Genomic DNA, 18,532 nt, shown 5'->3' on the forward strand with positions numbered 1-18,532 from the left:
CGGTGTGGCTTATCATCAAGTATTTACATGTACTTGGGCCTCCTAAATAAAAATTCTAACTTTATCCCTACCCAAACCCATACAGTGGTCCTGAGTTACTCCTTCCGTACTCACAAGAGATGATTGAACCATGTTTCATGATGTTTTCGATCATAATATGTCTGTTTGTCGCAACTCCCTAAAGTGAATTATTGAAACTCTTTGTTCAAATCTATCAATACATGAAATGCTATGGAACAATCTAATCACTATCAAAACTTCCACAACCTTTTTTTTTTTTTTTTTAAATGAAGGTAATAGAAATGTAAATAGCGTTTCTGGTGCCTAAAACAAAAGTCTTGATTCCTGCAATGCAAACACAATCCATGTAACCAAAACCTAAACAGGCAAAAAAAAAATAATAATAATGTGAACAAGTCAGAAAGAATGTAGCTAGATTGTCCAAAAAGTCTAGTACATGGGAATGAATGTCAGGTTTCAATAGCTTGCGAATCAAAATTGATATTCCAAAAAAGAATTAATACAGTCAAATAAACTAAGGAATGCACCAAATTCTGGTGTTCAACTGCTACCTGTTACAATTTCTCTGGGGATTAGACTGGTGTGACTATAGATTGATCAGTAATCTGTATGTTCTGTTACAGACTGCCAATTCAAAATGCATCCTCCTGCAAGGGAAAAATTCAGATCTTACTTTGTGCCATGAATACTCCAGAAACAAACTTCTAAGCAGCAAAAATTTAAATCCATTTTTAATTGCACTGCACAACTTGCGGATTGATGCTGAGAGAGTTATTAACAATAAGAATGAATACCAATTGATGCCGGGTGAGCTATTAAAAGTAAGAAAGAATACCCACTGAGGTTTGGAAACTTGAAGAAGTCATCTGGTAAGGACATGAGTGACATCATTCCACTTCATTCAAGTGCCCCCAATTTCTGAACCATATACGACAAGTTTGCCCACGTTTATTTCTGCAAAATGAAACCTATCCAGCAAGGTAATTAATGACATAAAATGTATAAATATGATTCTACAAAATAAAAAATAATGACTAAATAATTAAAAAATAAAAAGAAAAAGAAACTGCTCCACACAACAGGACTGCTGTAGAGAACTCAGGTAGATAGTAGCAGTAACGGTTAGAACAAGAAGAAAGGGAAGCTGATGATAATTATTATAAGTAAAACATCCATGCCAAACAGGCAACAAATATTCATGCATTTGAGAAGCGGTTCATGGGACGATGAAAGTAGTGGGAGAAATTTAGAATATTAAAATCATAAAGATCAGCTTTTGGGACGATGAAATGTTCACAATGGCTTTTACCATATGTGACAATATTTGCAGACTTTATACAATGCAGCGACATGAAATTCAGGAGAGTCAAGTCTGTCAACTGAAAGACATTTTCGGAAGAACAGAATTACTTGACGTGAACTCTGTACATCTCCAGCAATGGGAAATGAATTTACAGATAACTCTTGCTTAAGACTCCAAAAGGTTGTAAAAAGGAAATGACTCATGGTGTCAGCCTTCTGTGTCAATATTATCATCACCAGAAGGCATCTGTCTAGTTTCTGACAATGAAAGTCGTCTAGGCTTTGCCGAGCCTGCTTGAACAAGTCCTTCTGATGACAAATTTAATGCAGCAGTTCCAGATGATGACCCCAGCAAACGCCGGACCGGGGCATCACCTGAAGATGATGCAGAGAGATTGTATGTGAAAATCCCCATTGGGTGGTCAAACTTGCAACTTGGACCAAATTTGCAGATACCGTAATGAGAATAGAAGCTGCATAGAGGCTCCCCCTGTTAAAAATGAATGAGTAGCTCCCATCAATATGCATCAAATTAATCCAAGTCGTACTGCAATACAAACAAGTCCGACACAAAACAGAAGAAGAGGGGGGGGGGGTTGCAGAATTTCATAAAACTAGCTAGACTTCCAGCAAGAAGTCTCTTCCAACAAAGAAACTCTTTATTTACATTAAACACTTAGAAAACCAAAAAATATGCTCCGAGGAAGAATGCTTAGGAAACACTCAAGCCACAAGTAGTAGTTGAGGATGCAAAAACGAGCTTAATTACTTCTTTATATCTTTCCATATATCTCTGAATGAAATTAATTGCTAAGTGCATAGACATGAGAAGGGATACCTTAGTGCATGTTATTTGTCAATAGCGATTCAGGAGGTCAAACCAGAAAGAACATAAATATAAAATTAGAAAATCCTCTGAATGTTTTCTTGAAACATCAACAAACCAAACGGTATCCAACTCTGGTGATGCCATTATCAAATGCATACAGGAATACTAAAAACATGGTTAGAATAGAAGAGGTTTAATTTTCTTCTATGTTTTTTTTTTTTTATCAGTAAACAAGCATTTTAGTGAAAAAAAGAATAGACAAGAGCTCAGGTACCCGGGGCATATACAAGAGCATCACCTATGCATGATAGTCTTGTGATAACTTTTCTTTTATGATATTCTGAAATTCATCATCTTTGCAACCTTTACAAAAGTATTGAAGGCTATAGACAGTATGGATGTGGTCTATCCGAGTAGTGGACATTCGACCTCAGCTAACAAATACTACGGCTAGAGCTCCAGTTAAGCTCAAAAACCCTTGTTAAAACTTGGCTCATATAATTTTAGCTAAGCTCCAGCAAAACAGCAAAACAAATCAAAAGAATCAAACTTGAGCTCAGCTCAAACTCGAATCAGATTTTTTCAAAAGTTAGTTAATTTCTCTTATTAATTTAAATAAATTACAAATTACACCCTAAACTTTAGCTATTCGAGAAACGGTTTCTCTTAATATAAAAAATTATAAATTAAACAACAAACTTTAACTATTCAAAAAAAATTTTAGAAGTTATATTGATACAATCAGTTGTACTTAGTTATATGCAAATATAACCATACCATGTTCAATGTGTACTTATATTGTAATATAGTATTATGGTATTAATAGCTGAGCCATAACTAGAAAATTAGCATAGTAATTATTGGTATACTATATCTACAATCATCAATGTAACATATAGCATACTATATTATATACTATATTTTACTTTCACGAGTAAAATATACTACAACATATGTTATGAAGGTATTACCGCTAGTAATTATATTATAGTAAGTATAATTATGCTACAAATATAAGATATCTTGGTTATATAACCTGAGTTGTATAAGTTATGTATAATTATAGTTGATAAGATTGACTATTCTATATATAAATTACGCACATACAAAAGCAATATGCAAGTATAACTACAGGGGGTTTTAATTGTACTTATTGTGTAATATAATACTATTTCATTATTAGTTATACCATTACTAGCTACTCTAATATTAGTAGTTATATTATAATACTCTCAGTAATGTACGAACATGACCTTTCTCTGATTAAAAAAATATGACCTCTTTGATTAAAGAAAACGACCTCTCTGTGAATTGTTGATGTCCCGGCAATATAGCAGTCTATGTTACATAAGTATACAAGATAAGTCACTATATGTAACACATACCATATATAGTCACGCCATACTATACATCACTAGTTATGATTGTTTTTAGAGATATTGCTAATATAACAATATTTTTGTTATATCTACATAGTAGATTTTATAAAATAAATCTTTACGTTACTTATCAAAAAATAAATGTTTGTGTTTAACAGACATGAGTTTTTAGAAAATATTCAAAAAACAGTCTAACCTATAACATAGTTTATATAAAGTACATACAGTATAACTTCAATGAAACAAGTTGAACAAGTTGAATGCATCTCTAATTTTATGGAAAATATAATTCATGCAATATATAACATATGTCATTTATTAAAAATCTATTGTACATAATTAAAAATATCATAAAATATAAGTAGCAAATGATGTATATGATATGGCAAAACTAAATACATATGACATAAAGATACATTTATAATATAAGTAAATAAACTATATGAGATTTAATAAATATATGCTAATACTATTGATTAAATATATATAATATATAAGTAACCTATATTACTACATAATATAACAAATACATATATATATAGCATAGTTAAATATATAAAATAGTAGATAACATATAATATATAAATCTCATAAATAACTCATAGATATAATATCTGTGTATATATGTATGTATGTATGTATGTATGTATGTATGTATGTATGTATGTATGTATTACAAGCGTTGAAGGATCTCAAATGATTTGAGTCGAGATTCTACTTGCATTATTTATGAGCTTAAACCGAGCCAATTTGAGTTTATGCAAGTTGGACTCTTCCATATTCAAGCTAAAATTAATAATCACGAACAACTCATTTACTAAATGAACCGAGTACAAGCCAAACTTACACAACCCAAACTCTAAGCTATTTGGTTCATTTGCAGCCCTAGTAGGAAGCATTGAAGGATTGTCACTAAAATTGCAAATGCTTAAAAATCATTTGACTATAATTTCAGTATAAAGTTTTGTAAGTATGGGTCTAATGCAAGAGATGAACTAATACAGTTAAGCTTAGCAATAAAGTACATCCATCAGCAATTGTGAAAAGGGTGGACTAAGGCTATAAACAAACTATATTCAATTTTCAAAGCCAAATAGTAATTATACTCTATATGCTATTTTGAATCATTGCAAATTGTTATGCTTGCAATTTTTCTAAATACGACTTTATGCTTTCAAGGCCTCATGAAAGTCGAGTAACTGTAAATATAGGTGTACAAATTTGAATGGGGATTGCCAGGACCAGTCGAAACAGGCCAGAACCAGATGGTAGTCAGTCCCAAATCTGAGGAACCAATAAATTGGTTCTCCTCACCTGTACAGGTATATGGTACATATAAAATTAAAATTATTCCCTTCTTTAGTTGCCACAATCATCAAACCAAGGGAGCCGGTGTACAACCCTAACTGTCAGATATTTATTCATGGAAACTTCAAAAGTAACAATAAACAAAAACTGAAGACACTTGGCATGGTCTAAAATATTGACTATGAAACAGAAAGATTCAAGCGAACATAGATAGTGTAAGTCACCTGACGTAAAGGAAGGCCTATGGGACTCAAGACACAGTCTGGAGTAGGAATTAGACGATCCCGAGGATGATGGAACCGACAAACTGAACCAAACTTACAATCACCAGTTTTCATGTAAAACTGGCATTCAGGCTGGCCAGGCCTCTCGGGAAATACATTCTCTCCCTGCAATGCATAGAATCCTGCAGGGACAGAACTTGAACGAAGTGGAGAAAATGTCCCCTGAGGTCCTGCATTAGCTGATTCACCCTGGCGTGAGGTTCCATAAGTCTGATTATTTCCCACCATTTGCTGCTGCGTCTCTGGAGAGGAAACTGATCCAAGCTCACCCTGGAAAGCAATTATATTAGCATGTTGGACATAGGATATACCAGTTTAAATATATTTATTGCCTCTTAGAAAGATAGTTTGACAAATGTTAGAAACTGAAATTTTTGTTATTTGCACTGCATGGTATAGAGGTAGAGGTAGCCATGTGGATCAAGCTAGTGGATTGTGATTCAACACCTGTGACGTCATATACATATATCCTTATGTCCATGAAATTCTAAAGTTCACTTTCCTTTCAATCAGGACCGCAAATCCCAAAAACCTAGTCATTTAGCACCCAAACATGTTTCAAGTGAAATTGATCCAGAAACTTAATGCAAAAATCAAATTTAAAAGCGTTGCTCTCTTCAAATCATATACTGACGTATCAAAAAAAATGATATACTATAACTGACATGAGTAAAAATCTTCACTTTCAGGCAACAGTAACATCTTTCTGTACCATAACCTTCCATCAGACAAGCAGCATCTCAGCACCTCACCATCACTGCCACCAAATACCAGCGGCAGCAGCTGTTCCCAAGAAGGAAACACTCCACCAACAACTGGTATCACCCCACCCCAACCAACTTACAGAGCAAAGTTGAAATGTGGGTAGAACCCAGATGCAACAAAGGAAGGACTTCAGTTCCACCGAGCATTTCCAGTCATTCCAAATTGAGAGGAAGCAAGAGATAGAAAGAAAGTCAAACCTATAGGATCACCATATGTGTCGTTGCTCAACATTTTTCCAATAAAAAAGCAATCATCCTGAAGAAAATATTTTCCCGTCCCTTTCCCTTTCCCATTACCCCTCTCCGTAACTTCCTTAACTTCTCTTATCCCCTCCCCCTTAGATTACCTAATGTAGCTTAAATGCAAACAAGTACACAAAATTTGAACAATATTTTGTAGGAATGAATGCAGAAAAGCTTACACTGTATGCATTCCACCCAGGAACTGACACCACTCCCTGAGGTAGAAGCAAAGGTGCATAACTTGAAGGACCTTGCCAGCGTGGACTGGGAATAAAAGATGCTCTTGACCAGTTACTAATTCCTCCTGGGTAGGACTGCTGACCAGGACTCGTTGGAGACTGCATGGTAGGATATACAGGAGAACCACTCAAGGAAACCATCATATTTGTTGGTTGAGGGTGGTGGAATTTACAAGTGCTTCCAAACTTGCATTGTCCAGTTCTTAAATAGTAGGAACACTGACTCTCATTCTGAATGGGGGAACACAAAATTAAACAAATAAACAAACATAAATTTCATTCACCTAGAAAGAAAAGATAACTAGAAAAGATAATTTACCGGGCGAAGAGGATAGCCTAAAATATTTAAGATAACTCTTCCAGCAACTCCAGCTTTGTCTCTAGGATGATGAAACTTACATGTCGCCCCAAACTTGCAAGTTCCTGTCTTCAGGTAGTACTATAGAACACATCAAAACAGTATATTAGTTGCCCAAACCGTACAAGGAAAATTGAATATCTAACATCCCCTGATTGAAATAGACGCCATATTGTAACATACGAACCTAGAATTTAGGTTAATTCAGTTAGAAATTATTTATTTATGTTATGATTATATTTATTCTTTTTATTAATTAGTTATTTATTAAATTATCTCTATGGTAAGATTTTAAGTAATTAGATTGCTACGACACGTTTTCTAGAAAGATTAGTAACGTCTAATGCCTCGTATAGGTCACGAGCTACGACGTGAGATTTCGGAAGCAGCGCTAAGAGATAAATAGTATGATCATATAAATGTACGCGTAATGTAAATATTATAATTGGGTATGATAATATGATATGGTTTTGATGGTTATCTACGTTGCGCTAAGAGCCAAGTCAAGGTTAGATCGCTTTCATGAACTTCTATGAATTACGATGATTTACATGAAAGTAAGCCTATATATATGTTATGCTTTTATGAATTGTTGATTGATGGATTAAATGTTACTAAAATCACATGGAAGTCATGATATGATCATATAATAATTTAAGATAGGTATTCTATGAATTAAAATAGCCAGATCATGCATGCTTCATTCATGTAGTACTTAGACCATATATGCCATGTATTGTTCATGCAATAACTTAAGTCAAGCATGCCATGTAATAAATAGCCAGATCATGTATGACGTGTTCATTAGTTCTCAGATCATGCATGCCATGAAATGTCATAAAATGATTAAATCATGTTAGGCCATGTCATGCTATACTATACCATGTACAAGAATATATCATGTTATGCCATGCCATGTACAAGAATATGCCATGCTAGAAAAGTCTAAGAAGTCCAAGAAAATTATCATGCATCAAGAAAGATAAACATTTTAAGGTAACACGGACCCAAGCGTGTTTACCACAGTTATGCTAAGACGGTACCACGGACTCAAGCGTGGTTACCACAAGTTAAGTGAAACACGGACTCAAGCGTGTTTCACTCCATGTCATGCAAGTTAAGTGAACATGGACCCAAGCATGTTTCACTTCATGTCAAGCAAGCATGTTTTACTTCATGTCAAGCAAGATAAGTGAAACACGGACCCAAGCGTGTTTCACTCCATGTCAAGCAAGATAAGTGAAACACGGACTCAAGCGTGTTTCACTCCATGTCAAGCAAGATAAGTGAAACACGGACCCAAGCGTGTTTCACTCCACGTCAAGCAGGATCAGTGAAATACGGACTCAAGCGTATTTCACTTCATGTTATGTAAGTTAAGTGAAACACGGACTCAAGCGTGTTTCACTACATGACAAGTTATGTGGTGCCATGGACTCAAGCGTAGTTCACCATGAAATAAGTACAATTCAAGATAGACAAGTTACTCATGCATTCACGCTTCATGTTTGCCATGATTATGAATGTTTCCGCTCTTGTTAATCCATGAATGTTATATGAAAGTTATGATAAGGTTTTAAAAACCAAATTTATGCTAAGCTAGACAGTATTTTACGATATGATGTATTATTTACTGAGTATTCGACTCATTTTTGTTGTTTGTCTTTTTGTTTTCTTCTATGTTGATTGTCACAGATGGTGATTATGATGATGCAGAGCTGGATGGCCAGGAGTAGATTTAGTATAAGGATTTAGAGATGAATAAATGTCATTTACACAAGGATTAAGTTTTTTTTTCAATAAATGAGGTATTTCAGAGTAATGAGTCTCTTTACCGGGCATTTTATCATGTTTGTTAGTAACGTCTCTATCCTATGGGAACGGGGTGTTACACATATTCTCCAAATGCATGACTATTGGTGCAGAGCAAGTTAATTGTCTTCATGATGATAGTCACTAGACAACAATTAAGGGATTATTTCAAAATAAATCATGGGCCAAAGTAAGGGAAGAGCAATAGAAAGTATAAAAGTCCTTCATTGCAACTTTTATAGTTAACTGTAGTGCGTCAACAAATGTTCATTTACCACACTATTACTTAATGTCCAATATCCAGGAGGAAAAATCTCTTTTTCCCTTTTAGAAAGCATTACAGCCTAGTTAATCAAATCTCTTTAATTTCTCACAACTAATCAATTTCATTAAAAAGCACAAAAGGGGCGACCCAGGTATACAATGTATACAAGAAAAAGATACATGAAAATCATGGGAGTTAGGCCCACTAACATAGCAACTATCCAAAGGAAGGAAGATGCCATTTTGTCGAAGAAGAGAAAAGAGGGGAGGGGAGGGGGGGGGGGGGGGGGGGGGGGGGGGGGGGGGGGGGGCGCCGGGTGGGTGGAGTTTCTATAGTTCTCTCGGTCCAGATACACTATACTAGGTCAGTTGGCACCATCTTCCACGCTACTGTAATTTGCAGATTGCTATTTAACTCTCTCCAAACACTAAAATGATTAACTATACTTACGAGCATTACCCAAGTCAAACCCATCAGATTCAGAAGTCATTCCATAAGGCCCTAACAGTTTCACAATGCAGTAAGAGATGATCAATACTCTCTACTCCTCTCATAAATAGAGCATTACTTAATCACAATGATGCTTCTTTTCCTTATCCATAGTAAGAATCCTTCCCAAAGAGGTTGTCCAAGAAGCACAAATGTAGCTCTTTAAGGGACCTTCATTCACCAAATGCTCTTCCAAGGAAATCAATTATTATCATAAGGAATAAGGATATTAAGAAAGAACATTGAACAACCCTCTCATGGAAATGGCCCAAAGAAGATTATCTCCCCCTTCTCTTCTCAACGGATTACAAAACGTAGTAAAGGCTTTCTACTTCCCAGTCATGAGCTGCTCTGATAATTCATCATATATTTTTCTTCAAGAATAAAGAATGGAGAAAATTTATAATAAGCCTTGACTTTATTAGAGAAATTAATCAATCAAGATGTGTATAATCATATATTAATAGAGATGACCAAATTTTTAAAAAGTCATCAAGAAATTTAATACCCAAACAATTGATCAGAATCCCAAAAAGTAATCCAATCAACGAATCAATGAGCACAACTAGGCATCAGGAAACATATCTACGTCATTTTGGAGTGTCCAATTGTGAAATATCATTAACTAACCAACTCAACAACCACGGAGATCTCGTATTACATAGGAAAGTTCCTCTCTAGCTATAATAATCCAAGGAAGGCCCATGTCACATCAGGGCCCATACTCCAAAATAAATAGTCAATGTTATAATTAGAGTCTCTTGGAATTATTATGAAGGCCTTGAACTTCTCCCTCCCACCAATGTGAGATCCCATTCACCACCTTATCGTAGACAAACCCATCCAACCTTCCTATTAATCACAATCCAGAATATTACAATCTACCTCCTCAAATTCCTGACGTTCTCATTGGGCCATTCCATCATACGTGACACAACTCAAGTCCCATACTCTAGTCGAGATTGCCTCAAATATCATTTGTAAAGAACCAAGGAAGAACCAAGAGGACCAGGTCAATGTTACAATTGGAGCCCCCTAGAATCATTAAAAAGGGTTTGAACTTAAGTTTTAAATTCTGTTGCAGTGATCATTCTGGTTTACACACTAGAATGGAATATTTTGGTACCGGTGCATTCCTGTGTACCGTTTCGGGATTAGGTATATATAATAAAAAGCATACATGTATGAATGTGTGTGCGTGTATAGGGAAGAATTGACGGTTTATAAAATAAATATACATTGAAAACATTATTAAAAAAGAAAAGAAAAGAAGGTAGCGATATTAGTGTTAAAAGATAATATTAAAAGAAAATCACAAACTTGAGTTGAGATACATACAAAATAAACAAAAAAAACAAAAAAAAGAGTTGAGAAACTTATTTAAAGTTACAAAAACACGAGAGAATGAGAAGACATATTTAAAGTTACAAAAAAAATTAAAATTACATAAATGCCTTTTGTATTTTCAAATATATAAATTCCATCTAGATTTAAAAATTTACAAAAAAGTCATCCAAACTCAAGAAAAGTACAAAATTGCCATTAAAATAGTTCGGAATGGAATGGGGTCCAGAATGCTAATTCTGGCCAGAATGGATGGGAACTGGGAGCAAAACATAACGAGGAGGTATAATGTACCAGTTGCTACATCTGAACAGAAAATTCTGGCTGGAATGGCCGCAACAAAATGGAATTCAAAACTATGGATTGAACATCTCCATCCCAAGCAATATATGTTCTCATTCATCATTGTCCTATACGCAATCCCACTTACCAGGCTCCTATAAAATCACATAATCCAGGGTATTATACCAGCAACACAATTAGGAGGCAGAGATATAACGTGAGTGACCAAAATCATCACATCTAAGTAGCACCAAGCCTCCAAATATTACCTGTCGCCATAACAATCCATAATGCATATATTGTTGCTAAAAAAAGACATTCAGTTTGACTTATAGCATGCATTAGTCTAAATAACAATTCAATATTCTATATTAAACATAACTGTTCATCAGTCTGATGACCCTAAAATCTAAAACAGATGTGTTTCAAAAACTAAATTTAGGCTTCCCAGCCCCAACCCACCCCATGGCCACCAATTTTTCCTAATTAAAGGATATGCAAGCCCTTGCAACTTCATGCTGGAATCAATGTGTTTTCTTTCAAAATATGAACTGAAATATACATATACATATACATATACATATACGGATGCATATCTACACATATACCTAAAACTATACACACACGCCTATATACAAACATCAGTATATAGTGTTTTCATACCTGACTACCTGGGGGCATGCTACATTAGGGAAAATTTTGGAAATTTTTTAGAATTCTTGAAAAAATTAAGATAGGTTTTGTAGTGGGTTTTCTGAAAGTGGGTAGGAAAATGAGAAGTTGTTTGGATAAAAACTTTTTTGAGTCAAAACAGAGATCTTTCAGTCAAACTTACAATAGCAAGTAAATATTCCATAAAACTTTGTTTTTTCACCTTTCCACTCCCATTTGTTCCTTCAAATAAAGTAGAAAACAAAACAAAACAAAGCAAAAAGCATAGGCCAGTAGGAGGAGATGCCCAACAAGAACAGTTAACAATCATCAAGCACACACCTAGCTAATGAGGAATATTATTAACACCATCTAATATCTAGGTTCAACAATCTATTTGTAGGCTGAGGGCACCATCCCCAAGTCATCTACTGATATGGCAGGTGCCAAAGCTGAAAATGAAAATTGGGGGGAAATGTGTTGAGCTGAAAATAAAAATCACTTGCAGGAAATGAAAACAGAGGGCACCAAGGTGAGAGTGAAAGCCCAAAGCAGGAATCTGAAAGCAATAGTTCATTTCATTTTGAGATTTGAATTTCCAATTCTTTTTAAGGCTGACATGGCACAGCAGATGACCTGATGTTCCCAGAGATGAAGAGTAGCAGAGAGTGCGCGAGAGAGAGTTGCGCACTCTCACACACTCGAGCGAGAGAGAGAGAGAGAGAGAGAGAGAGAGCCCGATCAAGGGCACACCCAACCATTCTCTAATAACAAGCAAACCCAACCAATGTTGGATTATCTTGACATTAGTGTTGAGAGTATCTCTAAAATGATTGGATTGGGCACCCTTTGAATAGAGTTTGAGTTCATGTCCATTTGTGCTTTGTCAATTTAATCAAGTGAAGAGGTAAGAAGCCAGAAGCACACAATTGACTCCATGTGAAAGACATGAATTAGGTCTCTTTTGAAGAATATAAGTTTTATTCTTAAGTCTTGACAAGCATAATATAATGATTTGTGGCAAACAAACAACCCCATAGAGTGCAAAGAACCTACCATTCAGAACTGGATGAAACTTGTGAAGTTAATATCATTTTCATAAAGGAAAACCTAATGGAAGTTTGAATTGAATGTCCTTCGACCACCTCCTTCCCCCACATCCTCAAAAGCTTTTGGAAAAATGTTGAGGAATTAAGTGTAATGGTAGTACAGTAATTTTCATCATTATTAAAGTAGAGAAGCAGCCACAGGCAGTGGTGGACCCATGTTGGCACCCTAAATTTTTTGAAAAGTTTTATATCAATATAGATAATGGCCCCCCCAAAATTTTTTTATCCCCATATGCTCTCTAGAATTTTTTAAAATTTCAATATATCTAGAAATGCCTCTCTCCAAGTTTTTTCCTATAGTCCCAAAATTTTATATATTTTCTATATATTATCTATTTTCAAGGATGTAGCCTCACTATGATTAATTTAAACTATGTTTAGGAGAAATAATAAATTTATTAATATGGATCCCAAAATTTTTTGTTGTACAATATTAGACTTCTTAATATGGAATCCAATGTGAAAATACAAAAAAAATCATTTAACGTTTGATCTATATGAAAAACAGTTGAGAGGTTTTATCTTCTAGACTTCACTGAGCAAGTTAAATTTATTTAAGGTCTCAATTATATCATTATATGTTTAATGTGACACGAAAATATCTAGATTTTACATGAAACTTAATAAGTTAGATTACACACTAGAATGAACGAATGCCTTCTAAAAGATCACTTGATAGATTTTATGAAAAAACTAAATTCTAAATATTTGATTACAAAAATAATAATGGATGAATATTATTCTATGAAACATTATCATCATAAATCTTAAATGGTATATTAAGTTGTGTTTTTAAAATTTTATTTTTACATGTATATAGCAAAATTATTGAGATCTAGTTTTATATATAGTTAGTTTTTTTTTTTAAATTTTTTAATCCCTTTTTTATTTTACATAAATGTGTCACAAGATAAAAAAGTTGGCCTCCACTCAAAAAAGTTGCTGGTTTCACCACTGGCCACATGGAAACCGTCTCTCTCTCTCTCTCTCTCTCTCCTCTCTCTCTCTCTCTCTCTCTCTCTCTCTCTCTCTAGATATATGTCTATTTATATATATATATATTATTCTTTTTAACCTATCAAAATATATATAATTCTTTTTATGACTTACACCTGCAAAATTATCAAGGTTGACCCTAAAAATTTTCTATTTGATTTTGTAGCTTACAAATACACACATGGCTGGGCCACAGAAGTACACTGTTTCATGCCAATAGAAAGTTTGTAGAGCATAATCATGAAACAAGTAATTATGCCAACTACATGGAAATACATGCCTGACATTCTGGTTGTCCCAATCTTTCTGGAAAGTCCCCCTTCATCCTTGCAGTAGCAATAGCCTAGAAGAAAAGTAGAATCTAGTTAAGTTCCCCAAATATGAAAATCTTATGAAGTTGAACTGCTATATATGAGACTCAGAAACTTCACATGTGGAAGAATGCAACAACAAATAACAATAGTACATGAAGTATATCAGCTAAGCAAAAGAGTGCATGAAGTATACTGAAGTCCAGAGGAGCATGTGAGTGTGTGTTTTGCAAGCTTTCATTCATAAGGAAGTGTGCGCTAAGCTCAAAGCCAGCAACATTACACCAGTATCAGTACATAGAGGACGACATGCATATGCATAATGTTCCTCCCATTCCTTACTGCTCTGGACTTGTGTGTGCCTAAAAGCTTAACCAAACAATCTACTCATGCATTCTAGCCTTTTCTATATTTTCTACTTTGAGTCAAAGCTAGAGACAGGCTCTAATTCAAAAACAATATAAAAAAACCTAAAAAAGAATAGAATAAAGAAGATAGCAAGGAACACATGGTGAGATAGTCCATGTCTGCAGCTCTACATTTCAACTCCTTAGTAGATTCTGTTATTTTATCTAAAAGGCATCAAAGGGGTAATCTAGCAATCTCATAACAATGGATCAAAGCTGTCTCCATCATATAGCATTTAAGTCAAAATGTTTCTTTCAAAATATGCTGCAGCTCATACCAGCTTCCTGTTAGGAGGATGATTAAATCTACACGTTGCCCCAAATCTACAGAGGCCTGTTCTAATGTAATAAGAACAATCTGGCTCTCCAGGACGCTCAGGATATAGCCCAGAGTCCATCATTTCACTTGATATCAAGTTCATTTGCCACATTGCATCTGAAATTAAATTGATGAATAAATACATGGCATATACTATGAAAAATAAGTAAACAAAAGGAAAACAATTTCACAGCATTCATTAATCCGAGATCAATATTCCGGAAATCCCCAATCTTCGTTGTGCATGAGTCTAATTTAAGATAAATTGTCACCTCAACTGAAAAACAAAGTAATCAATTTCAACATAACCCCCCCCCCCCCCCCCCCCCCCCCAAAAAAATAAAAAACGAAAAATTAAAAAAGAAATATCACATGGAAGAGTAAGGTCCAACACAGATATGCTACAACAATAGACAAGTAAAAGCCTTCTTTTCTACCTTCCATATTTGCATTCCCAGCTCCCAATTTTAAAAATAAACAAATAAATATATTAAGGAAACAAAATCCTCTCTAACTCGCTCATGCAGGATAATCTTCATGCATCTCTTGTAACAGGGGAAAAACCACTTGGCTGTGGAGAGAAGAGAAGAAGAAATTATTTATTATGCAAGAGAGACAGAAACAAAGAGTAAAGAAGAAGGATATACGCAACTCTACCGACAACTATTTATTATGCTATATTGTTCAATCGATATTAAAGAGTAGGATGCTAAAGGCAAAAAATTCTAAAATTTTCAATTTTCAGTAACGATAACACACAAGGCTTCAACAATTACTACTAGACTAAGGCACATGCACAACTACTTAGCTTGACTATTATGAAACCTTCACTTTTCCTGGCTCTCACATCCGTATAGACTATAGAGTAATCACGACCTTCCTACAGAGACTATTTATGTACATAAGGCTGCAATTGATTTGACATAAAATGAGTATAACAAGACAGAAAAGAAAACCTAAGATATTTTCAGAGAGAACTATTTTTTCCATGTTTGTGTGGAGAATTAAAAAAGTTCCCAAAAATATTTGTGGTAGTTTGGTTGTATGTAAATTATTTGCAAATCGCCACCACTCAAAACGCTATGCCACCAGATTTTGGGTTTTGAAAACCTCAGAGAAGGGTCAAAAACCACCCAGCTTCAACGCATCCAAAAAAAGGGTCGAATGAGGTGGTTGTGACAGGACAAATGAATAGGACAGATAAATGGGGGCAGTCAGACGATCGCATAGGCAAAGCAATGGCACTGGTGGAAGAGTTGAGCTGCTTGGTTTGTTCCACAAGGGTCGACAAGCTTAGTAGTGGAATTTGAGCATGGGGAGAATGGAGATTAAAGCAATCCAAAAAATGGCTTACAATGTCCAATTTTCCTATTGACCAACCTATCCTTGATAGCTAAAGCCCAAAAAACTGGACATATTTTTCCCAAAAATGTTTTGGAAAAAAACAAACACAATCCAGACTCAAAGTTTGTGTAATTTTATTATTGGGAAGATAGTCAAATATATAGTGACATATAATTAAAGGAACACCTTTTACATTGCCACTTAAACATTTCAAACTAAACAATAAAACTTAATGACCAATAAACGAAAAATGAAAAAGGAAACACATACAAACGCAAAACCAAGAATAAGTCAATTCAAAAGGAAAAATAAAATTCCAATTACATTTTCTCTGTAGCCAGATATCCATGGCACCCACGATGATAAATTAACTATTCCAAATTTACCAAAATAAAAGACAGCAGAAAAAATGCAAGGTTTTTTTAATACAATACGATGTAAAGCATGCAACTTATGAATTGCATATCTGATTGTACACGAATTAGGAAAAACCCAAAATATATGTAACATATAATTAAAGAAAAGTGTTTTAAGGCGTAAAAAACGAAGACAAGTAATGCGAATAAGAACTTATGAGTGTCATACCGATCAAAAAGAACTTATTAGTGTTATAAGAACGAATAAGAGTAAAAACAAAAAAAGTTAGCAATTAAAAAATGAAAAATCTAAATTAACAAAAGGAAATGAGATTTTCAGCATTGAACCAGTTCAATTCAACCGGGAGAAAGGGTGTTTACGACAATTCACAGTCATGAAACAGCCATCAATACCAGCAACCAAGCGGGACTACTATATGCAAATGAATCACGAACACCACAGTATGGACCAAATAGCATTTTACGGAAACATCCAACAAATAAACTAAGAAGTCGCAAAATAAGGCGTATGAAGGAGACCTTCGTTCAAGGAGGACGGCGAAAGCGAGGCTCCCTCGGTCACGTTCACCGCCGGTGCCGCCGCTCGGGACATCGGAATTCCGGCGTCGAATTCCATGGCTCCATCACCACAGCGCCGTCACTCTATCACTCCCCACCGGAAATCCCATCCCCCTTCCCCCCGCCCCCCAACAGCAACCAATCACCACCACGACCTGTCACTCTAGCTTATCCCCGTTCCCAGCGCCAAGAAACCGATCACTCAAAACTAATCAGAAAGCCCAACAAGAAGCAAGCTGGATAGGGAGAGTGTTGTTTGAGAGAGAGAGAGAGAGAGAGAGAGAGAGAGCGTCGTCTTCTCCTCTCCACAAAAACGAGAATAAAAACCAACCATCCAACCAGACAAAAGGCCCCCTAGCCCCCCTCTCAGTTGTTTAACAAAAATCACTTAAAAACATTAGGAGAAAACGAACGCGCCACATCTCTCCCACTGGCAAGAATTTGCCTCTATTCACAACTCGCTTTTTCTGCTTAACACGTGACAGAATCAGCGGCTTTAAATTTTTTATTTGAATTATTGCCCTTACTTTAAAGTTTTATTGCTTGACTTTGAAATTGATAAAATTTTGTGCTCAACACGTGGCTGCTGTAAAAAGCGAGTGCTGAAATTTTTTAAGGGCGGAGAGTGAGAGGAAGTGGTACTACCGGATACCAGAAACTCGGACCGCTTCATATAACTGCTTTTACATTTATAGCAAGTTGTGTTTGTTTTTTAGCGTGTGTTTTATTTTCAAAATTTTTCATAACTTTATTTCTAAAATCTAACATTCTTTAAACACAAAAATTAATATAATTTTTATAAATTTTAAAATAAAAATTATATTAAAAAATTATATTTAAATAACTTTTTAATCTTATCTACTTGTTTTTACAAACTCCAATATAATATTTATTTTTTTAAAAATATTATTCAACATTTTCTCTTTCTTTTTTAAAAACCCAAAAAAATTATAAAACACAGTCATTCAAACTATTTTATTATTATTCAAAAATTTTTAAGATATTTTAAATATCCAAACATGCATTTACTCTTGCAAAATTAATTCTTAAGGTCAAACAAACCATTAAGAAAATTGTAACCTGAATAAATACAATCAAATTATTATATTTTCAAACCGGTGTATAGAGATACCACCTATATGATTAAAATGATAAAATTTATCTATATAATTAAAATTTTAAAATTTATAGTCTAAAATAAATTATATTACGTAAGCACTTTATTAAAAGTACGTAAAAGTGGTTAGAGAGTCATCATTGCAATCATCCTATCATTAGACTAGCAAACCCTTTTGCAAATTTGTAATGTGTTGCGCATGAAAAAATCTATTCATCATCTATTTACTCATCATCTTATGATATAGCATTAAATGATATATTCATAAGTGAAATATAATAAATAATTTTTAACTATCTACTATTACATTATGAGATGATGAGAGAATGATATGAAAATTGATAATAAATAACATTACCCACCGTAGATAGGAAGATCTTCTCGCATAGTTTTCCTCGAGACATTCTCATATCTATTTATAAAA

At 34.5% G+C, this 18,532-nt stretch overlaps 1 protein-coding gene across 2 annotated transcripts; it reads right to left on the bottom strand.

Annotated features, from left to right (window-relative positions):
• Positions 1 to 1,143: 1,143 nt before the first annotated feature.
• On the bottom strand, positions 1,144 to 17,339 carry LOC122315745 (zinc finger CCCH domain-containing protein ZFN-like). 2 transcript variants are annotated; one of them, XM_043131867.1, is made up of 8 exons: positions 16,953 to 17,339; positions 15,150 to 15,283; positions 14,672 to 14,829; positions 13,956 to 14,018; positions 6,689 to 6,808; positions 6,310 to 6,600; positions 5,064 to 5,393; positions 1,144 to 1,813 (listed from the first exon to the last, which is right to left on the bottom strand). In XM_043131867.1, exons 2-8 carry the CDS (start codon positions 15,154 to 15,156, stop codon positions 1,532 to 1,534), a joined length of 1,251 nt encoding a protein of 416 aa, XP_042987801.1. In that variant the 5' UTR covers positions 15,157 to 15,283; positions 16,953 to 17,339; the 3' UTR covers positions 1,144 to 1,531. The 2 variants fall into 2 exon arrangements, with proteins under 2 accessions (XP_042987801.1, XP_042987800.1); XM_043131866.1 differs by lacking the exon at positions 15,150 to 15,283 and having other exon boundaries at positions 16,953 to 17,338.
• Between the last annotated feature and the right edge of the window lie 1,193 nt (positions 17,340 to 18,532).

Source organism: Carya illinoinensis, chromosome 7 (genome assembly GCF_018687715.1).
Source record: "Carya illinoinensis cultivar Pawnee chromosome 7, C.illinoinensisPawnee_v1, whole genome shotgun sequence".
NCBI classification, from domain to species: Eukaryota; Viridiplantae; Streptophyta; class Magnoliopsida; order Fagales; family Juglandaceae; genus Carya; species Carya illinoinensis.